The sequence below is a fragment of the Macrosteles quadrilineatus genome, unplaced genomic scaffold (assembly GCF_028750875.1).
Source record: "Macrosteles quadrilineatus isolate MER2022 unplaced genomic scaffold, UCM_ALF_1.0 Scaffold_7__1_contigs__length_78375512, whole genome shotgun sequence".
In the NCBI taxonomy this organism is placed as follows: domain Eukaryota; kingdom Metazoa; phylum Arthropoda; class Insecta; order Hemiptera; family Cicadellidae; genus Macrosteles; species Macrosteles quadrilineatus.
This window is the reverse complement of record NW_026542600.1, coordinates 59,977,296-60,000,703: the sequence shown is the minus strand read 5'-3', so window position 1 is coordinate 60,000,703 and position 23,408 is coordinate 59,977,296. Positions and strand designations below refer to the sequence as shown.

Sequence of the window (23,408 nt, the reverse complement as noted above, 5' to 3'; positions counted from 1 at the left end):
AAACTTGCAAATAATATTCACAGTTTAGTCACTGTTCTTCATGGTCATATTTTCATATTAGTTTTGACTTTGATAAGGGTCAGGGGCTGGATTGCAACAGCATTGTAGCACGCTCAGAGGCAATTGGAGCAATATAGGCTAGATATATTATAAACAACCTTTTTTAATAATATTTATGTTATTACAATTTAATCTGTATTAATTAACACAAGTAGAGGTAGAAACACTAAGATGTGGTTGGCTCCACTAAGATGATCAACAGACTCCAGCATGGTTGGATGTAATTCCAATCACAGAATAAGTTAAGATTCACTAGAATTTCAAACAAAAGGGTTTAAGATTGTAACAAGAACAAGCCATTTTTTCTAGTGAGGTAAGTTTTTGTCGTTTGTCCGCCAGATTTTAGCGTGTGAGAATTTGTTCTTTTGGGTGTTCTCAAATTTTGCGTCTACACTCACAAACCACAAATCTTGATGGATCATTAGGACGCAAAGGAAGTGATGTCAATTAGTGGTCGCCAAAAATTCTGGGAAATGTAATGGAAGAATTTTAGATAATGATTCAAACAAACATGAATGAAGTGGATTCCACCTGACTGACACTGTTTTCTATAAGTAAAGGACATCTCACAAGTGTAGCTAACCATGATTAGAACATAGTTTTTTTCTTAAATGGCATGAGTTTACAAACATTTTAATGTAATAAAAGTCATAATTTACACATAAACAGATGAGTAATGCTCATTTTAAAACATCTGTTTTAACGAATTTCCCATATAGGGAATAAGCTATTACCGTAGTACTCATGGTAAGACCTGGACGCGGGACCGATTTTTTTTTCTTCATTTTGAGGTCCCTAGAGGCCAAAAACACCATCCGTTCAAATTCATATATATATATATATTTATATATATATACTTTTGTGCCCACCCGGTTTGGCAGTCAGTGCGCTGGTAATTTACTCGGTGTGGCAGTCACCCGCCCGAAAGCCAGTCAGCTCTCCCATAAGCCAGTCAGGTATGGCTTCCCGTGCACTTTATACGTATGAAAACAGCAAACCGGTGCTGCTGCCTGTGTCGATAAGCGTAACTGCAATACCAATGCGGAGACTGTCTCATCGTGTGTTCTATCGTGGAGTAGTGTAGCCAGTACGGCACCCTACCCTACTTTGTAGCGGTAAAACCCAGCGGTCTGTAACCTTCGTTTACTCCTTGTTACTATTTGTGTTGGGATAGTGATTAACTACGTGTTAATGTTTAAACATGTTCATACTCCAAATAAATATGATGCACCTCTAATAAGGATCGTCGAATATTAATTAATTATAATTGGTTGAATCTTGATCCTACCCGTTCATCATCTCATATTTTAAGTTATTTTGATTTTTTTTACCTTCAGTTGAAATTTTAGTCAACTTCTCCTTTATACAATATTTTTTATCCTAGTATTTACAGTGTTTCCACGGACCGGGAACTATACGGATTTTCTTTATCTCGAGAAATATACGTGAATCTTGTCCGAGATACTGGAACTGTTTTTTACGCAATTGCGTAACGCGAAGGAGTAACTATTACATATGACAACGATATTATTCTATCTGATAAGAATAACCATGAAACTACACTCGAAAGATAAAATATTTTTATAATAATTTCAATTTTACAAACAAACTATTACAGGAATTATATTTTGGGACGGATGAATGATAAGGAAGCAACAAAAAGTGGTCACGAGTGCAAATACGGGGGGGGGAGGGGGGTACAATATAACGAACGCCAGAAACGATTATTTGTTTACTTTTCAGATTCCTTATCAAATCTATCTATCTCTCTCTCTCTCTCTCTCTCTCTCTCTCTCTCTCTCTCTCTCTCTCTCTCTCTCTCTCTCTCTCTCTCTCTCTCTCTCCCTCTCTAACAATGTACAGATTGTGGACTTTACGATTTAAGTTTTCCTGCAATTATTTCAGTTCAATCCCATACCTATCCTTATGGTTTCCTATCTATTATTTTTCCAAATAAATAGTAAAGCAGGTTAAACTATTTTTTATTTTATTTTTTTGAAACCAAACACTCTTTACCATCCGGTATTCTGCAGAGTCAAATGTTTAACACTGTGTTTATAAAAATTGAATGGCCACACAAATTTGTGTTTTATTATTTTTTTTACTAATAGTAACTGGGATATTTATATATACCAATAAGTGCTGCAAGCTGTAATAAATGCTGCTGATTAATATCAAAATAAGTTATAATTTATTTTGTATAATAAAGGGTGCACCAAAATAACTTGACGGTTTTTAATACTAAATAACTCAAGAACAAAATAAAATTTTAGGTCTTAAATAACGTTATAAGGTCAACACTACTATGCCATTTTCATTTACGAAAAATTATATCACTTAGGTGATGACCTTCTCCTAAAACGCAGGCTTCCCATATTTTTGGCGTATTTATTTGCAGTCACCTTCACCTGAGGAATAGTAACAATATCTTCCCGGATACACTGCTTGAGTTCAGAGATGGTTCGAAGTTTCGAAACAAACACTTTGCTTTTTAAATATCCTCACAACTAACAATCACACGAAGCTAAGTATGGAGATTGAGCTGACCACAGCACATCACGAAATCAAGAGATCACTTTACGGGAAAGAGTTCACGCAAAACTGTCTTTGAATAATTGTCTGTGTGACAAGCTGCACCGTCCTGTTGAAACCATGTGTTGGACATGTTTATCCCTCCTAACATTCGCAATCTTGAAACCAAAAGTCCCTCAGTATTTTCACATAGCGTTCCGAGTTTACAGTGACGGTGTTCCCCCTTTCGTCCTCAAAAACTATGGTCCGATGACTCCAAACCGTGCCACACCACACTAGACAGCAACTTTGTTTCGATGAAGAGATGTTTCACCAAACATAGCCTAAAAATGGCATAACATAAGGAATCGTTCACTACAACAATGAGGTCTCAAGCTTGTATAACAACTGACTTATTACAAAACAGAAACCGTCAGGTTTTTTTGGCGCACCCTTTACATCGGTCATTGAATACAAACCATAATGGGTTTTCTATTTGTAACTTTAACTTGCAAATACAGTAGAACCTCGCTTAACTGGAGTCGCATCATCATGATGCCTATATATTATATAACCTCACAAATCCCAAGAAAATGTTTTATTAACTGTGTTTTTCAGTCTAATATTTCGATATGAACGATATATTTAACTATTTACGGTAATTTTTATGTGCAGTAGGTTCCCAATTATTGAAATATTACAGTTCATTTAACAAAAATAAGATGGAAGCAAAACGGAGAAATATCGATCAGTATCGTCAAGGTCAACCTATACGCTCGCACCTACAGACTGACAATCTTGCACTGACACTGACATACTGACAATCGTCTGCTTCTGTCTGCTGTCACAACACTACAATATTTTGTGGTTGGGTCGTTGGGTGATTGGTTACCATGACAACTTGTGGATGTAGAGAAACCAAAGAAAGAATAGAACAAAGAGAAATAATAAGAGGTGTTTTACATCATTTTTATCTTTATCTTATTTTTATCATTGTTATTATTACCAGAAAGACTTAAGTACAGTACTATGATTTTATGGTGTTTTATGAGTTATTTAATATTTTTATCCCCATACTTCTGTTCTGAAACATCATGTAGTAGTAGCCTAGGATGACTACGGTATCAGTAGTCTTCTAGTCTACATTTTCATTTTGTTTTGTTCTTTACGTGATTTATTGCTGTACAGTAAGCAAGTTTTGTTTTGTTTGAGTAAGCATACGGTGTAGTTTTTATTAGTAAACCAAGGTTAACGACTTAACATATCACGGTTGCGCAATACCTATTATGTATTTTGACTATGTAAAATGCAAATTTATAATCACGTTAACGTCCATTTATATAGTGTCCCGGAACGGCATTGTTCCTGAGTAAGAAACATATAAATATCATATTTAAATTATCCAGAAGTCCTTAGTTACTCACACGGGGAAAAAAAGTTTTAGGCCTAAATCATTTGAAATCATTGAAACACTACATATTTTTGGTCGAGTTTTCGACCACTGGACGACCACTAGTTAAAGTTAATTGTATTACAACAATCTTTATAGTAAGCAATATAAGCTTGAATCGGACTTATCTGCCTTCAGCTAATCCATCATATGATAGTACGTTAGAGAGTATGCCCATGCTGAAGTTTTACTTATACTTGAAGAATGACTTAATTTAGTACCAAGAAATAAATCACACCCCTTACATACACTGTGCTGTTTTAATGCTGTGTAGTTGATTGCTACTGTATTAACCTGTGATCGCATATTAATTCATTCATTAGGAACGTATTTAAAAAAATACTACTTTTATTTTTTTTAATTTCTATGATTTATTTACAATAACAGAAATGTGTAAGATTAAAATAAATTAATGTGTTGCATTGTCCATTTAAAGTTACATCATAGTAAATTAAAATTCCACTGAAACTTAAACAATAAAAGCCGAAATTAGTTATAAAGAAAACACGAGTTTCCTTTATATTGCTTTTACAATCGAAATATACATACTGAGCCACGGCTCGTTCCCCCGGTACTTTTCATTTTAAATATTCAAATAAAGTCGATTATTTTTAATGTTTTATGAAACGTGACATAGCAAATTTCCACGGAACTTTTTTTGTCGGCTACTACTTTATTTTATTTTTTGGTCAGGTTAGTTTAAAAACAGTGGATTCTGTATACAAAAAGTGAAATGTTCTAAATCATATTTTTTTATTTTTGGCTTATGTACGTAATTTAAATTGTACGAGAGGGGCTTCCCACCGTGCCGGATCGCGCCGTGTGGGCATATTTTGATCCAGTGGCGGGTGTTTGGTGTTTTGAATAAGAATACTGAATTGCTCGTTTTAAGATCGTATCATTACAAATCCTATCATTTTAAGATTTGCTTACACTTACGATAAATGCATTTTCCATTTGTACATTTCTCAGGTACAAATTTTATGAAATAACGCACATTATTGCGTTGTTTGACAAGTAGCTGGGGACCGAGCTTTGTTCGGGAAACTTTACACTTTGAGAGTATTCCTTGGTCAATGTAATGCTATCCCAAAAATAATAATTTGCGGTATTTTTTTTCTTGACACTTAACTTCTATTCAAATAATAATATCATAGTTTACTGAAATGATGAGATAGAAGAGTTTTTAAAAATTTGTTTGGTTCCCCTAAATGGCCGAAACTATAGAAATTACCCAGTATTTTTCACGCTGAATTCAAAGAAGGCTATTAGTAGTATGAAAATCTTCCCACCTTCCTTCCTTTGAAGTATTAGTCACTGCAAGAACTTGGACTCGCTCCAAAACCAGAACCGAAACGTTTAATTTACCGTACCCTCAATTTTTAAAATGTAATAAGTTACAATTTTCTGGAAACTCAGGACACTTTCTGACTGAAAATAATTACGGTTGATCCTTGTTGGTGAGTACCAAAAAGGAACCTTAGGTATAAACATGGTTGTATCTCCAAGTTTGGTTGTCCTTGATATTGCACTATTTCATTGACACTGACAAATTAGGGCTAGGCTGCACTATAAGTTAATTGGGAGTTTATTTGATATCTAGTCCTAAGCTTATAGCCATCTTAAGGCAAACATAACCAAAACCTAACCACAGACATATAAATATAAGTGATATAAATATAAACACTCATCCTCTGTAGGCCTAAAGCTACCTATCTATATTTTTTTGGGTTAGGATTAGTACTTTTTTGAGAGAGTGTCATTATGTACTGAGCACACTTAGATGATATAGGGTATCAGTGATTTATGAAATTATTTATTTATGAAAAGCAACCTAACGGAGTTACCTTAATGATGCACCCAGTATTTAATACAAAAATTAAAGCTTATGCCTATGTATATTAGTTTTAAAACAGAGTAGAATAAGGCACCTATAATCTAGACTAGGCATTGATTAGTGTTTATAAACTAAACATGGATGAACCACTAAGTCAAGCTACTAATCCAGTTGTTCAGGCTAGGCTAAACTGAACTCTGAAAGCATTCATCTCAAAACTGCCACAACTTAAGAACAGATCCTAGAATTTGATTTATTTTAAACTTTATTTTTCTGAAATAGATAGCTAAACTGTCCAGTGCAATCATCCCACACTGCAAATAGCAACACTCAAACTTAGTTAGGTAAGCTAGTGGTAGGTTACAACTAATTATTATCCCTGTGACCGATTCAGTGTAATATCTGACATCAGTCAGAATCAGACGACATTATTGACAACGACACTCGTCGTGTCGTTTCTTTAATTTACGGTATAATATAGTATAAAACATCTACCATATCCATAATAATGTTCTACCACTGCACCTAAACAGCAGAAAAAAGCAAATCACCAAATTCAAATCACCAAGATTCGCACAATATGACAAATCTATACTATTATAAAAAAGATGTGGTTGCTGTATGTGTGTATGTGTGTATGGGAAAAGTAAACTCGAAAAATACTGGTCGGATTGGGCTGAAATTTGGCATGATGATAGCTCACATTCCCGATTAACATATAGGCATATTCTTATTTCAAAAATCCTTTCGGGCTCCGCCCCAGTGGCTCTGGAGTTTCCCATGTTAACCTTATGAGAAATGGAATTATTGAATCTTAACAGCTGTTTCAATTAAACAAGTTGGTTCTGTTCTATGATGTTCAATAGCATTAAAGTTACAAGGATTACCAACAGGGTGCATCACTATTATTTCTTTTACATTTATGACAACAGCTAATTTGCAACCAAAAGGTGAGTGAGCGTAGCGAACGAACTTCAACCTGGAGGCGAGTTAGCGTAGCGAACGAGCTAACCTGAAGGCAAGTGAGCGCAGCGAACGAGCTCCAACCTAAAGGTGAGTGAGCGTAGCGAACAAACTTCAACCAGGACGTGATTGAGCCATGCGAACGAGATAATCTTGAAAATTAAGAAGTTAAACGGGGCAAAGCCCGCGGGTTACAGCTAGTTATTTATAAATTAAAAACAGTATATCTTCTGTGCCAGTAGTTAATGCGTGATTGAACTTCAAACAAACAAACAAACACACAAACTTTCACATTTATAATATTAGTAAGATAAGATGTATTAATTAAATATTAATTAGGCTACTAGCTGTGTGCCCGTTCTACGCACGGGGATCCTCTAGTGGTCAGTTGAAACCTTCCTAAATAAAGAAAAACTATTGATTTGCATATTTTCAGATATGCTAGTCAAACTATTATATACAAACAAATACAGTATCTGACAGTTTCAAGTAAAAAAAAAAATGCGTAATAGATCTATGAGGGGTACACTTCCATATCTGTTGGCACAAACAACTAAATTAGTAATAGGTATTGATTATTCGATTGTTTAATTCCATATATCGTTTGGTTAGTTAGGTTAGGTTAACCTTACCTAACTAACCAAACGATATATAGTTAAAATACTATACCTCAACCTCGCCATTAAACATTCAGGTTGGAAATTTCACTATCAAAGGTGCTCTTGGCCTGTCCGTACGGAACACTGAGTTATATGCGCTACCAACTTAAGAATAATTGTTTAAGCCTACGAACCCAAGAGATGGATAATTGGTCTGTTGGACGTATGGTCCAGCGAGCAGCACATAGCGTTGAGAAGACACATTAGAAATACGATTTGAGCATAATCCGTAAACCTCTGTTACAATCACCCACTGCAGTTGTCTCTAAACACTTTACACAACCACCATTGAAGTGCCGTCAACGAGTTGAAACCTTATATGTAAGCTATTGGTAACGCTTATGTAAAAAATGTAAGTTTCCCAGGCATATAGAACACTGAGTCAAAGTCTTTTCCCCGGTTATAAACCCAAAACTCGATAGAAATTCTATACACAAAGAAGCTCTATTTTCATTTACGGTTACCCTACACATTATTGCACTTGCGATTACTTAAATCCGTTATGTAAGGAACAACGGTTTTAATCCAACTTGGTTTGGATTTGCTTTTGAAACTTGATCTGAAATGATTGCGGTATTTATAAACAATATTCAATGTAAACATATCAGTGACAGCTAGAGAAAAATAATCTTGATCCGAACAGCTGTTCGCTATTTCATATGATGATTATGTGATAAACATTGTGAGAAAACTTGACAAAAATCGCACAAAATTGGGTTTTAAACGTCCGTAAGTTTTTTTTACAAAGTAGCGAGGCCATATTTTAATAGCTAAAGACACTTTCGCCAATCCAGTGAATACATTAAAATGATTCGAGGATCTTGATAGGTACTCTCGTTTTCAGGAGAAGGCCGCGTAAAATGGCCTTTGGACCGTGACAGACGGAAGATAGACGGACGAACCTTGACTGGGCACAAGCCAAAAAGGGTTCACTGGGTTCACTAATCCTCACCTTGGCTGGGCACAAGGTCCACGCCAGGCAGACGGCGTGCGGCAATGAATCCCTAGAAAATCCCGAGCGACTAGTGAAAGTGCAATGTTACATGTTAATCAAAACAAGGGTTAAGTTAATCCTAAAATCCCAACATTAGATAATTTTTCAAAAGCCAAAATATAAGTGAAGTGATTTGATACACAGCACACATTTGAAAGACAGCTGGCAACAATAATGAACCTCTTGTGTGAAATTTATATAAATAAAATTACAGTTTTGTCTGTAAATTGCTTAGAACCATGCAGTTTTTGGTTATTTTTACGTTTCATAGCCTAAGAAAGCCAAAACGAGTCTTATCTCAATTTCTGTCTGTCTGTCTGTTTGTCTGTTTGTCCATTCTATGATTCCGTCTGTGACGCCAAAATGTCATTGTACGCGGCCTACTCCTAGAAAACTAGAGTAGCGATCAAGGTCCAAATCATTTTTCTGTATTTACTGGATTGGTGAGAGTGTCTGGCCTCGCCTCTTTGAAAACAAAATAACAAACCATCAAAAACCCGATTTTGTTCGATTTTTGTAAAATTTTCTCCCAACTCTGAATATTACCATAGATAAAACATACTACAACAACTGTTACAACTTTTACAGAGTTTACTGTACTATTACATTTTATAAAATAACGATCAGCTGTTTGGATTAGTTCTCACTTCTAGCTGTCACTGATATGTTTACATTAAAAGTTGTATACAAATACCGCAACCATTTCCGATCAAGTTTTGTTAGCACATCCAAACCAAGTGAGATTAAAAACGTTGTGCCTTACTTAACCGGTTAAATTAATCGCAAGTGCAACGATTGTTCTTGAGTTTTGATGACCGGGGAAAATACTGTGAATCAGTGTTGTATTAGTGCAAGGAAACTTTCATTTTTTTAAACATCGTCACCAATACCGTAGCTTACAAAGGTTTCCACTCATTGACGGCGCTTCAAGGACAGTTGTGTAAAGTGCAAAGTTAAAAATCACAACTGCAGTGGGTGATCGTGGTTGTTGATGCAATCTTGGAAGAAGATCTTTCTGATTTCTCTGTGATCGTAACAGAGGTTTAACTTACAGATGTAGCTAACAAGCTTTGAAGACTTTGAAAGCTTTGAAACTGTCAGATATTGTATTTGCGAAGGTTTATATGTATTCCTATACAGTAATAGTTTTTCCAGCATATCTGGAAAAAATGCACACTAAATATGCAAACCAACTCCTGTTCTGAATATAAGGTTTCAACTTACAGTACTATAAGATTCGCGTACGTAGAACGGGCAAACAGCTAGTTAAAAAAATCTTCGCTTGTCTATCAGACATGGCAGCTCAAGCACAACGTTACTAGTCCTGAAAATAAGTGTTTACTGGACGACTGTGGTCGTTCCCGTGCGAGACCAAGTCGAGTGCGGGATTACCATACGAGTCCGGTAAACACATTTTGGACAAGTGACGTAGAATAGGGTACTCTTATACTATTTCAGTGAGGGTCTCATCCATAAATATATTTTCTAAGGTAAAAGGTTATAAAAATATATCTATTAGCAATAGAAGAGCAGTGGTCTATATATTCTTTTGTTTTTATTAAAATTTGTACTGCCACATCAACATTTCACGATAAGCCACTGTGAATAACCAAACCTGGTGAGAACTTTCAATTTTGTGATTATCAGACCTAGACATCTGAAGAAATTTATCAAAGACACATTCTTAATTTCAATCTATCAAACTAAACATCAAATATCCAAAAGTACAATGTTTGAAAAACTTTCTACAAAGCATCAAGAATAATAAAATACCCGCCGCCGCAGTAAACCTGCAGACGAAGCGAATTTCAACTTGTCTGGTTATATTTTTTTTATAAATAAGACATTATTTATTCCCAATTTCAATAACATTAGCATGTTGTGCCCCACTAACAGACAGGAAAACGAAAGAAAAGGTGCGTTTCATAAATCAACAAATTGAACTACTAAACAATCGTGATATTGACAGCAGTGTATCTCGTACAGAGTATCACGTTAACATTTGTGTTCATCGGATCTAAGCATTGTAGATTTTGTAAAACCTATCTTTTTGATATGCGATATGCGATATAAAACCTATGCACATAGGAGAAATGCATTTATTTATTTTATTAGTCTTACGTTCATTAGTTACCTTTAGTTCACTAGCTACGTGAGTTATTCCTGGAACCGAGGGGGGCAGACCCTCTCTGCCAAAGATAAAGGATGTGCCCAGCCAAGGTGTTTCAGTTGCCGCATGTGCCCAGTAAAGGCAAGCCCAGATAGACAACAACGGAATTGAGATAATAATTGATGATTGAGATAATAACGGAATTGAGATGAAACTTTTTTCGGATTCTTGAATGTTTAAAACGTAAAAATAATCTAAAAGTTGATGATTCTGAGCAATGTACAGACAAAACTCTAATTTTATTTATATAGATTAGTACCTGTGGTGATTTTTATTAGAAATTTATTGAAGTAAATAAACAGCAAAGTTAAAAACCATCTGACCAGTGTTTTTATTTAAAAAGTACGTAGGCCTATTTGATTGGCTTTGTTTTCTGAACTAAAATATCTATTTCCTGATCTATTTTTAGTTCCTGTTTTCGAAACATAATTTGGCAAAACAATTATTTATTCATTCAAACAACTTGATCGAAAAATAATTGCTAAACATTGGAGGACAATTAAAAAACTTTTGAATTCTAATAAACCTAGCTGCCGTACCTGTGTTTTACATCGGAGAGGATTTTGAAGAGAAAAAGTTTGATACACGTCACATATTTCAAATCCCACTCCAAACACGTCATGTTAATACGTTTACTTCCTTAAATTAAGAATGTCAGAATCTCCAATTAACAGGCCCGTAGCAAAAGTTAAAAGTTTCACAAATCGAATCGTTTCTACCTTTTGGACCGCAAAATCAAAGAACTTTATTGACAGCATTTAAAGCTGACTTCGTTAAACATTCTGTTATCTACATTCTTCAAAAATGTAAACATTGTGAAACTTTGGAATCCCATGGGGCGTAACTCAAAGAAAACACGTTAAATGTAATCGGTATATTTGTTAACCAGGTACAGGGCTACCTCTTGAATTGATATAGATAATAAATCGAAAAATAAAGAAATATAAGTTGATTGATTATTGGCTCTTACAAAAGGGTAAACAATCAAGGAACATGATTTAATTAAGTAACCACACATCACTGAGTCTATATCTTCATTCTTTCTTGTAAAAATCGCTTTGATTGTGGCTATATAAAATAGGGAAGTAATATTTCACTGTACAACGAGCTCAAAAAGCTCGAGAACCAGCAATAAGATGGAAATAACCGGCAGAACCTTTAACCATCCACTGGCTCGCTAGTCGCTACCCCAGGTCGGTCGGTAGCCGGGTAGCCCATCAATGGAACCCGTTAGGCTCGCCCCTACCTCTCGCCACAAAAGAGACAAGAATTTTGCCTTGTTACACACGCCTTTGATTGTTTGAGGCGGGAAAACTATTTGTGTGCTACGGCCCGCGCAACACAGGATATTGTTTTCGTATTAGTTGGCCTTTTTCCAAGATGACCGTGACCGTTAACTTATTTTATGGACTCCCTTGGAGAATAATTCAAAACTACAAAGAACATTTCTAATCCCACAGTATACTAGCTATTTAAATTATAAACACTTTGGTGTTTGAAAAATATTTTTGGACGATAAATTTTGCAGCTTTTTGAAATCATCCAAGATGGCCGCTTGCCTCCAAGGACTCAACAATAGGCCTAATTGTGCGACTATAAAGCAATAACTTCCCACCTTACGCTTGCGAATTAGTACGGTACATATTTGTATCCACAGTTGCCAGGACGACTATTAAGACGACCAAAGATTACATTGACATTTAGGTATTTAATCTGTAGAATAGTAATTGTTAAGTAATCTGGAAGACAACTAATTAAAATGAAGTGCGAAAGATGGGTTATGGGAGTGCTCAATGCCTGAAGCATAATCCATTTGTTTGAGGTGCGGATTTTCAAGCTTGTAGAACAAATAAATATCACAAAGTAGAAGGGCAGGGGTGAAAGTAACTGAAGTGACGGGATACCCGGGTGGATTTTCAGTGACTGGATTCCAGTGGTATGCGGTAAAATATATAGTGACTGGCTTAGCAGCACAAATTTTACGTGACTGGCTTTCCCATGCAAATGCGGTGGTGACTGCATTAGCATAGCATTTTTTACGTAATTATATTTTAGTATTTTTAAGAAAAAAAGAGATATATACGTTCAGATATGTCTAGGCTTAAGATATTTACCAATATATATTATATATATATCATAGTCTTGAAATATATTGGGGGGTGCAACTGACTGACTTCCAGTGTATATTTTATGTGACTGGCTTCCCGGGCGCGGCCGTGTATATATATATATATATTTATATATATATATGTGTGTGTGTCCGTCGAGCAAAAATGATCCGATTTTGATGAAATTTGGTACAAACGTGTAAACCTACGTTTATTCGAACGAGTTCGCGATCCAGCATAATCGGACCATGGGAACAGGGGTTTATGGGGGGTTTTATGGGGTAAAAATGTGTTTTTCCCATTTTTTACCCTAAAAACAAAAAAATTTGCAATTTCTTTCTAAACCGTTTTGTAGAGCTTAAAAAAAGAAATAATTTAGTATATTGAAGCGCTGTTGTATGCCTAACGGTCATGGAGAAAATTCAAAAATAGTGTAATTTAAAATTCCCATGTTATTCTTATGGAGAAAATAAAAATTGTTGTAGTTTACTTGTTTATGGATATATATTGATAAAATTTGGCAAATTTATTTATTTCATCCCATACTATTCACGAATGGTCAAAAAACACTTTTTACCCTCCCCGTAGCAGCAAACCTAAGCACTTGTTAAATCTAATGTTATTTAAATAGGGAATAAATATGTCTTATTTATGGAAATATTTGAGTAAAAATGTAATCAGACAAGTTGAAATTCGCTTAGTCTGCAGGTTTGCTGCGGCGGGGGTATTTTTTCCTTCGGTCACACTGTACAACAATATCTTCACAATACTATTATTGCAAGTGACATTTTGTTGCTGGGCTAATGGAGAAAAACAGATAAATTCTTATTTTCGGTTCAATATATATTTAGTGTAAAAGAAACGACACATGGATGGTAAAAAATAAAAATAAATATTTAGGTTGATTACAAAATATTTATTTTTTTTAATCTTTTAATTGGGTTTAAGAATTTTAACTTTACAAAATGTGTAAATATATATTTTTAATTAACAAGTTCATTACGGAAATTGTTCTTTTCTACAGGCTTCTTATCACAAATATTTTATTAACTTTTACAATACAGATTGTTTCTTCTTTATCATTAAAAATCACAAATTAATATTATATAAAAATATTTATCTTCACTGAAGGTCACAACAAAACCTAACAAAGAAACATAGTCTACATTAAGCATTACAACTAGTTAACAATAGGACAGTTAAAATGGAATCAGTTTTCACTTTTAACACAAACTTATAGACACAAGATTTTTTAAAGATACAGGATCATTTTATATACTGATGTCAATATAACAACATTGTGTCAGAGCAGATAACATGAAATAACAACCCTCTCAAAATACAAACTACCAAGCGTTTATTGATGTGTATATGCCCAATCATGAATGTAATTTAAAATTAATAATCACTGTTTGAGAACAGAGCAGGTTTACCTTTGTTGAAAACTTTTTCGAAATTAGGATAACACCATAAACAGATGTGGATAGTGTTTAACATCTACGGAACCTAATTAAATAGTTTCCTCTCCTGAGTATTTATTAACAGATAGTTTGATTATCCTGAGTAGCTGAGTGGATAGTACTAGCTAGAAATCACCACAAGGTTGCTGGTTCAACCCTGACAAAAGTCAAAAAGGGAACTCAGCTGTCTTTGCTCATTAGGCTTTTAATATAACTATGCTGTCTAAAAACAGCTGATCTTAGGCAGGAACAAAGCTGTCAACTTATTCATTCAACACTCATTGTTTACTCTTCTAGGCATTAAAATAAGCACCCTACCCTGGAGTGTCATTATAAAAATTTAATCTAATCTAAATAGTATTTAATTAAAAATATAATTTGATTTCTGTCTATTATTAATCTTTTTTAGTATAGTGTAATCATAATCAGTGTCCTCTTTTGAAATTGAGTAGTTAAATATAACTAGCTGATTTTGTTGTGTGGTTAATGGTACAATAATTGCAAACAATACAATCTTTGATCTTTAAGCAAAAGGGCTAGGTCAGGACATGATATTATAAAAGTAAGCTCACAAGCACATCAGATAAATATAACACAAATTAATAAAAACTGTAAATTATTAAAAATCCAACATTGATCAGGCTTTACTATAATATTTGATCTAGCAGTAAATCACAAGACATTTTAACCTAAACAATTAAATTTAACTATCCGTAAAACATGGAAAGGTCAAAAATGTACCTCAGACATCAACAATATAATGGAATAAAATGATACATCGAGAAAATCAATATAACAAACAGCTTCACTAAACTACAGAGATCCATTAAAACCATGGTATTCCCAAAAATAACTACTTCCCTATAGGGAAAATTCGCCAATAAAACAAGAATTCGTGTGAATCTAGAAGTACCAAATCTTCGATCAACATACTATAATGTTTGTATATTTAATATGAAGAAAATGTTGCTGGGATAGGATGTTACTGAGGCGTATTCAAGAAACGTTAACCTTTACATTTCTCCAAGTGAAAGTCATTAGTAAATTGAACTGCCAATAATTTTCTATAAAACATAATAAGTAAACACTGAGTGTATTTAAAGTTATAACCATTAAAATAATTATTACATTTGTGTGATGAAAACCAGGTATCTCTTGTGCAGTTACACATGCCAGGTCGGTTTTTAAGATCAACCCTAATACTGCTTGTATGTGTATGATGCAGTTATTTTCTGTAGCTTTCTGAAATGTATTTGCAATCAAAAACCATTCAAAAATGAAATTCTAAGGGGTTATGCACAAAGAACTATTTAAAAATATTAAACAACATTACTCTGCATTTTCGCCAGCCTGGAAAACGATTAGGTAAAACACGACGATTAGGATAACGATTAGGATTTGCATTGCTGAATCCTTACAGAAAGTTTGGTCCTATTGCCTTTGCAGTTTTTGAGTCAGACTTCAACTAACTTTGAAATACATATCATGGGTGAAAGCAAGGATCTCTATAACTTCTTAGTTCTTACATATTTGAGCATTTGTAAAATCTTGCAACTAGTGTACAAATCAAGACTTAAGAAGCTTGAACTATCGACCGAGTATTAAAAATTGTTATCAGATTCAGTAATGAAGTTTTGAGACTTGTGATATGATATTTTACATTTATCACCCTATCTTTATCTATGTACACTAATTTACACTAATTTATTTTCACCTTAAGTTAAAATATAAACATTACAATTTTGATTTCACAGAACATATTCTGAAGTAAAAATCCTCCAAAAATACTGTTACCATTCATTGATCTTGATGATCAAAATAATTAAAAGAATAAAAATAGATATACATAATTATAATTAATTCAATATATATACAATTAAAGTGTTTAAAAAAATATATACTAAATATTTGATGTGATACAACATATTCTGCAGTCAAATTCTTATAAAAAATACTATTACTATATACTGGTTTTCATTGTAAAAATTAATTAAAATAATAATTTTAAAATACATCATATGTTAAAAAGTATATGAAAGATTTGATTTGATAAGGCAAATCCTGCAGTCATATTTTTATAAAAAATACTATTATCATAGACTGATTGGTCAAAGTAAAAAAGTTAAAAGATTAATAAAATAAATTACATTAAATTGTTAAAAAATATATGCTAGATTGTACAATACAAGAAAGACTACATATAACAGTTAAAGCTACAGACAACAAATCAGTGTAAAAGCTTGCACTGCAAGTACCATTGATAAATACACAAGAGAAAACAAATTTCAAATTCATGCAGCATGTGTATGTTTATGTTATTAGCTAGTGCAGTTTAATTGAGCTGATAAGTTTTCTTAATTCTATTGAAAGATTAGTTGTGTCATGGAAGTTTGTTGGATGTGGGTGGAACCCTGCTATATCCTGGCTCCCCCAACAGCCCCAGAGAGATCCTGCTCATAATCCTCCGATGGTGGTAGATCATAGCGTGCTGGACCTGAACCTGAACTGGAAGCATACCTGTAATCAAAACCACTCTTATACTGAAAAAATTCCATATATACATACATATATATATATATTATTAATCCATATATTTAATATATATTCTTAAGATTGTCTGAACGACAAAGTGTCTTCAGCGGCTGCTTCCAACATTTTCTCCTATTTGTATCCTGCATATTAAATATTATAGTTAGTACTAGTTTAGTGCTACTAGATTAGTATTAGTTTAGTTATATTATTGTTATTATCTTATAAATGGTCTCCTGAGAAATACACTTCTAAATTAAATTGGGATAAAAGGTGATAAAACTGAAGACATGATATTTATGAGATTTATGATGTATGAGATTTTTTTCAAATCATTGTAAAAAAAACTTAGGTATGGGAGGAGTTATATATTCGGCGACTGTTTGGTAAATTTAAATTCTACAACCAAACTGGAACTAAGAACCACCAGTCAGCTAACACTGTGGTCTGTGACGTTCCCGTATTACGTTTTTCAGTAGACCTATGGTTGTCAACCTTTTTCTATGGATTTACAGGTGTAATGAAATGAAATGAACAATGAAATGAAATGAATGACTTGAAATTAAAAATCATTTATTTACACAGGCAAAGCCTGTAAATGGTATATGCCATTTCTTTAAAATACCAACAATAACAAGTGCTAAATGTATATTTAGTGAGTGTCTATGTGTGTGCAGGTTGTTAATATTCGACAAACATTGATTGTTGGGATTGATTTTTAATTTATGACTGCAACTGAAGATGAGCTTTCACATCTTGAAACATTTTACTACACAGCATGAGTAGCATTTGACACCAGGCAACTATGTAAGTAGATTTTCATCTAAAATTGTATGTGGGAGTGCCAGATGCAGTCCCTTTAAGCACTGGCGAAGTTAGGTCTACTTATCTGATTGTCTCACAGAGTAATTAAGGGATGAAGTGGGGGGAATAACAGTAACAGAGGTACCAAAATACACATGACAGACTGACAACACAGTCAATAATCACAATCTAAGTGGCAATGGCAGCAAAGGACGAAAGATGACAATAACTGAGTCCATTGCTTGAAGAATGGCGGATTTGCTGGATGGGTTAGCATATTCCTTCCTGAATGGGGGCAAAAGCAATGGTGGCGATAAGAACACCCCACCAAGTTTGTTCACTGGGCCCCCCTCTCCCAATAATCTTTAAAAACATTAACACAGGTATTTTGATTCAAGCTTGCACTTGGGCTTGGCACGGCATCTCCCGAGGCACCGCATTGTCTTCCATGATCGCGGAAAAATCCTGAATACCTTCATAGGTCACGGAAATTTTATCAACGTTGTCAGATCCCCAGGGCAAAATCTTGAATCCTTCCCGCAGTCACAGAAACATTCATCATCTATGTGATTGCAACCAAACCCAGGACATCTCCTGCGGTCGTGTAGACAACATCACCTTCCCCCCAGATCGCGGTCAAATCCTTAATATTTCCCGCGGGTACAGAAACATAATCTTTTTCCGCAATCGTGGCAAAATCCTAAATCTCCCGCGGAAAAAGATACAGCATCGTCTTATTAGATAGCGTCAAAATCTTGAATATCTCACACAGTCACGGAAACATTAATAAGGCTGGTTGTGTTACTAGCCTAGTAGTTAGCGCCTCGGACTTCGGTGCTTGAGGGACGGGTTTTCAACTTTAATGGGTTTGGACCGCTTTCCCTTAAAAGTGTTTGAAATTACTTCATAACAAAAATGCCACTGGCGTAGATACAAGCAAAAAAAAATCGTCTTCTTTTATCATAGCAAAATTCTGTCTCCCACGGTCATGTGGACATCATTGTCGCAATCGCAACAAAATATTGAACATCTCCCATCTTTGGAGACATCGGTTTTGTCAACCGTGAGGTAATGTTGATCTCTTCGACATCCACAATCGCAGCAAAAGCGTAAATTTTTCATTCACGTGGTCTATCACAATTGTAAAAGCTTGACATCGAGCTCGATTTTTTTACTTTGTGCTAGATCTGAAGATCTCTCAAGGTTTAACAAAATTTTGTCATTAAAAACGTGTAGTAATATTCTCATATAAATATTGTTATGATAGGGGGCCCGTATGGTAGGGCCCCTCGCGAGTCCGTGTCCCGGTAAAATTTGCAAGATACCCGTTCAGCTGACGGCATGGTAACTCAGTTGGCTAAGGCGTTGCACTGACGAGTGTGGTGTTGGGATATTTCTTCATGTGCAGGTTCCAATCCTGTACATGTGCAATCATGAAATACGAAGTAGTGTACATGAAGTATATAAGTATGTTTCATTTGTATACAAGTAAGTTTGGTAAATCGTTCTTTTATCACCAATTCATCCAAACTATATTCCGTAATCGCGGCACTAACCTCATCGCCTCCAACGATCATGGTCATTTTGTATATTTCTCCCTCGTTTGCGGGAACATCTCAATTAGCATTAAGATAACATCTTCACGTTGTTAAGATTGGTCCCAAAAGTTGACTTGGTTGGCCTATTTCGGCAATATTGAAAATTATAGGTCACAAAAACTTTGAAGACATTTTCTTTTATCGGTAGAGCATTATCCACACAGAAAATATCCCAATTAGGTATTCAAATCCACAAATAAAGATTGGGAATACATTTTCAAACAATTAGTGTTTAAAACTTCTAGTTTGAAGCTAAGAGACACATCAATCACGTTAAACTATGAATATACTGAAAATATGTTAATGTACAGCCGTGCCCCTTGCTACCTGCTCGGTACTATTCTGGTAATGAAAAATTACGAGTCCTGGTAAATTTTTTTTTAGTTTTGGACTCTTCATCTTTGGACCTCCCGAAATTGCTCCACCGGCGACCTATAGTTTGGGATCCGCTGGGTTAAGGTGACCACTGACTTAACCCCTTTTGCCCATAAATGCGAGATTTAGTGACAAATAACACATATTTTAAAAGCTCCTTGAAAGATGATTTCTCATTTCACTCTTTAACATGATGTAAATTTTGTTCATTGGTGCATTTAAAAATATTCTGAGTTTTCAGCAAACTGTAGATCAGACGGTAGCCCAAGATAACTATTTTTGCCTTAGAAATTAAGAAATCACAGCATAACACAAGCTCACTTGTGCTGTTACCGACCCGACAGCTTGATGTTCACAAAACTTACATACTAAATATGAAATATGTTACGTATTGTAAATAAAATAATGAGAGTACTTTTTGTTTGAATTGAAACAATAAGAAACACATCTTACCTTGAAGTCCATCCATTGTGGTGTGGCATAAATCCGACAGTGTTCTGGTAGCTGGGAGGATACGGGAAGGCAGCAGTAGGGTAAGAAGGAGGGGAAGTGGTGGAAGGGTACAATGGAGGAGGAGATGTATAAGGAGGGGGGCAGGTTGGGGGAGCTTGAGGATGATGTTGGGAAGACTGTTTGTACAGATTAACCGATTCTTTTACCCTTGCCACAGTAACCTTGGCTGCTTCACCACCTACGGAATAAAAAAATATATTAGATTATATTCATTAAGGAAACATCAAGCTGCATATTTTAAGGGGAAGATAAGTGAAAGATGAGGATTGAATGAATGAGATGATAGTAAGTGACTAAGATCAGCATGCTCATGTGTACAATCTATTAAAGGATGATTATGGATAGCTGGGTCCAGTTTATAAGAGACTTTATACCATTTAAGGGAATTAAACAAAAAATGAAATATTAAAAGAAACACACAATGAGAGTCGGAAATGTTAAAACTTTGCCCACGATGTATAAATTATGCCTATTATTCACTTGTTTTACCATTGCTTATATGTAGTGTACTGTGAAATGCATTTTGAAAATAAAGTACTAGTTAAATTGGATGCATTGCATGACTTCCAAGTGCCATGACCAATGATATAAGTCAGTGTCACGACGTCTAAAATATGCAATTTTTGAGCTGTTTCACAACATCCTATATAAAATATTTGTCTGTTGCACGACGTCCAAATCTCATCATGTCCAAAAGTACAGTAACTGCAAGAAAAATAATAATAATAATCTTTATTGTCATTCAGCACCATAAAATTACAACAGACAACGTCTAAAGTCAGGACACAAATATGACATCATGCTTAAATCTATATAATCTTATGAAGCACATTGAACATTTTATTGCATAAACTGTACATATAGGCCTATTATTTAAATTTAAAATTCTAAGATGGAATGCTCTTACCCAAATCTATAAAAACTTAAGTAAATAATACTTCAAAACTAAACAATTTGTAAAAAGAGTTTTGCTCATGCAGGCTGCCTACTAGTGGCCAATAGTGTTAGGAGTTCAGAGTAATTATTTGCATTTTAAAAATCGTCTATAGAAAAAAAGGCTTTGCTAATTAGCAATCTTGATAATGTCGAAGGCCATTTTAATTTTTTCATAAAATCAAAACAAATGGTCATGATACAATTTTGTTTACATACATATGAAAATGGGGTTATTGTTACAGTTGGTGATATTTTAGTGAATTCAAGTAAAATTGTTTAAACGTACTTATCTAAAGTCGTTTTTTTTTTTTTTATCAAAGTTTGTTTCACTTTTCATGATTTCATATTGTATTGGAAAAACTAATTACAAAGTTATTTTCAGGGTTTGCTTTAACAAATTTCAAGTCAATGATAAGTTAAGGAATATAGTGTAAGAAATAGATAATTTTTAACTTAACTCAAAGCAATAGAAAATTTGTAATTAAATCAAAGATATCGCAGATTTTTAAGTCAAAACGTGATGCTAGCTGCTGTTTACTTAAAAAAACTATTATTTTAAATAGTCAATGAATTATTAGGTAAAACAAATCTTACTTCTAAGGAAGGATACTGTGGTGTATACAAAAATCATTGACTGTTATAAATGTCACATAAAAGAGACACATATAACCCAAATCCTTCGGTTACGATGAGGCCTCACACATCAGAAAACTGCAATTTTGGTGGGAAAAATTGTCACTAAAAGCTGAATCTTGTAACGGTCAAATATTGAGAGTAGGACCGTTGCCGTTCACAATTCAAATAGCGCGGGGTGTAGTTCACCGAGCGGCCACGCACTGCACCAGCGTCGCACTGAGAGCTCTTAAAAGACGTTTTCCAACGGCTACGTACAGCTAGTCTTAAACTTAACATTGAGAAGTGTAAGTTTTGTCAGACAGAGCTGAAATATCTAGGACACATGATAAATTCAGAGGGTATAGGAACTGACCCCGACAAAGTTAGAGCTATCGTCGAGTATCCGCGCCCAACGACGGTAACACGTCTTCGTTCATTCTTAGGCCTTGCGTCATGGTACCGGCGATTTATAGATAAATTATCGAAGATCGTCGCTCCTCTCACTGGCCTCTTAAAGAAAGGTGTGAAGTGGAATTGGAGTGAGAAACAAGAGAAAGCCTTTTGCGAGTTGAAAAATCGTCTCGTTTCGGCACCTATTTTATCGTGTCCAGATTTCAGTCAAACATTTAAACTGCAGGTTGACGCGTCAGATGAGGGCCTCGGGGCTTCCTTAACTCAAAAGAGAAATAATGCCGAAATTGTGATCGCGTATGCTAGTAGACTTCTGTCCAATACTGAACGAAAATATACCGTTACAGAAAAGGAATGTCTCGCTTTAGTGTGGGCCGTTAAAAAGTTCCGACCATACCTAGAAGGGTACAAATTCGTAGCTGTAACGGATCACATCGCCCTCAAATGGTTACTGCGACTCAAGGAACCGTCCGGCCGCTTGGCTCGTTCGGTATTAGAAATCCAACAATACGAATTTGAGGTCGAGTATCGTAAGGGAACGGCTAATAGGGTCGCTGATGCACTATCACGAAATCCCATTGAGCACCCGTGTGAAGATGTCCGAACAATGGTTTGCCCAATAATCGCGCAATCAGACAAAATTATCGAGCAGTCGGAACCAGATCATTGGTACGACACTTTGTTTAAAAAAGTAAACAAAAATCCGTCTTCGTATGAGAAATTTACAATCCGGGAAGGCAAGTTGTATAAGCTTGTCCGAAGAACCGGAAAATCGGGCGTGATGACGGAAAGCTGGAAACTTTGTGTTCATGCGTCAGACCGAATGAAAGTACTACACGAGACCCATGACTCACTTACTGCCGGTCATTTTGGGTTCAAGAAAACGGCGTCCCGAGTCGCTGAGAATTATTTTTGGCCGGGTTGGAGAAAAGAAGTTAGACAATATGTAAAGACTTGTTCAAGCTGTCAACGATTTAAAGTCAAACAAGTAAAACCAGCGGGTCAAATGCACTACCGTCCACCGGGTGGACCGTGGCATACGGTGTCCGCAGACTTGCTAGGACCGTTACCGAGATCTAGAAAAGGAAATACATTCATAATCGCTTTCCAAGATCAATACAGCAAATGGGTAGAGATGGCACCTCTGAGATGTGCCACGGCCAAAAACGTGACGGACAAATTTAAGGAGTTAGTACTACTACGATATGGGGCACCCGAGACATTAATAGTTGATAATGGTACCCAGTTTTGTGCGAAACTCTTCCAAGAGATGGCTAGGGATTGGAACGTTTCCTGTCAACACACGGCCCCCTATAGTCCTCAAGGCAACCCGATTGAACGGCGAAATAGAGTGATTAAAACCCTCGTAGCACAGAGTGTTAGGGGTGATCACAGGACGTGGGACGAACACCTTC

The 23,408-nt window shown here is 35.1% G+C and overlaps 1 protein-coding gene across 1 annotated transcript; it reads right to left on the bottom strand.

The window, feature by feature from the left end:
* Positions 1-16,188: 16,188 nt before the first annotated feature.
* LOC128999035 (adhesive plaque matrix protein-like) lies at positions 16,189-22,861 on the bottom strand. Its single transcript, XM_054425392.1, has 3 exons — positions 22,852-22,861; positions 19,972-20,209; positions 16,189-16,729 (listed from the first exon to the last, which is right to left on the bottom strand). Exons 1-3 carry the CDS (start codon positions 22,859-22,861, stop codon positions 16,627-16,629), a joined length of 351 nt encoding a protein of 116 aa, XP_054281367.1. The 3' UTR covers positions 16,189-16,626.
* Between the last annotated feature and the right edge of the window lie 547 nt (positions 22,862-23,408).

Bases quoted from the DNA above. Each gene is read 5' to 3' on its own strand.
- LOC128999035 (XM_054425392.1), bottom strand. The intron at 16,730-19,971 runs GTAAGATGTGTT...TTTTGATTACAG, and splicing joins CACAATGGATGGACTTCAAG to GTATGCTTCCAGTTCAGGTT.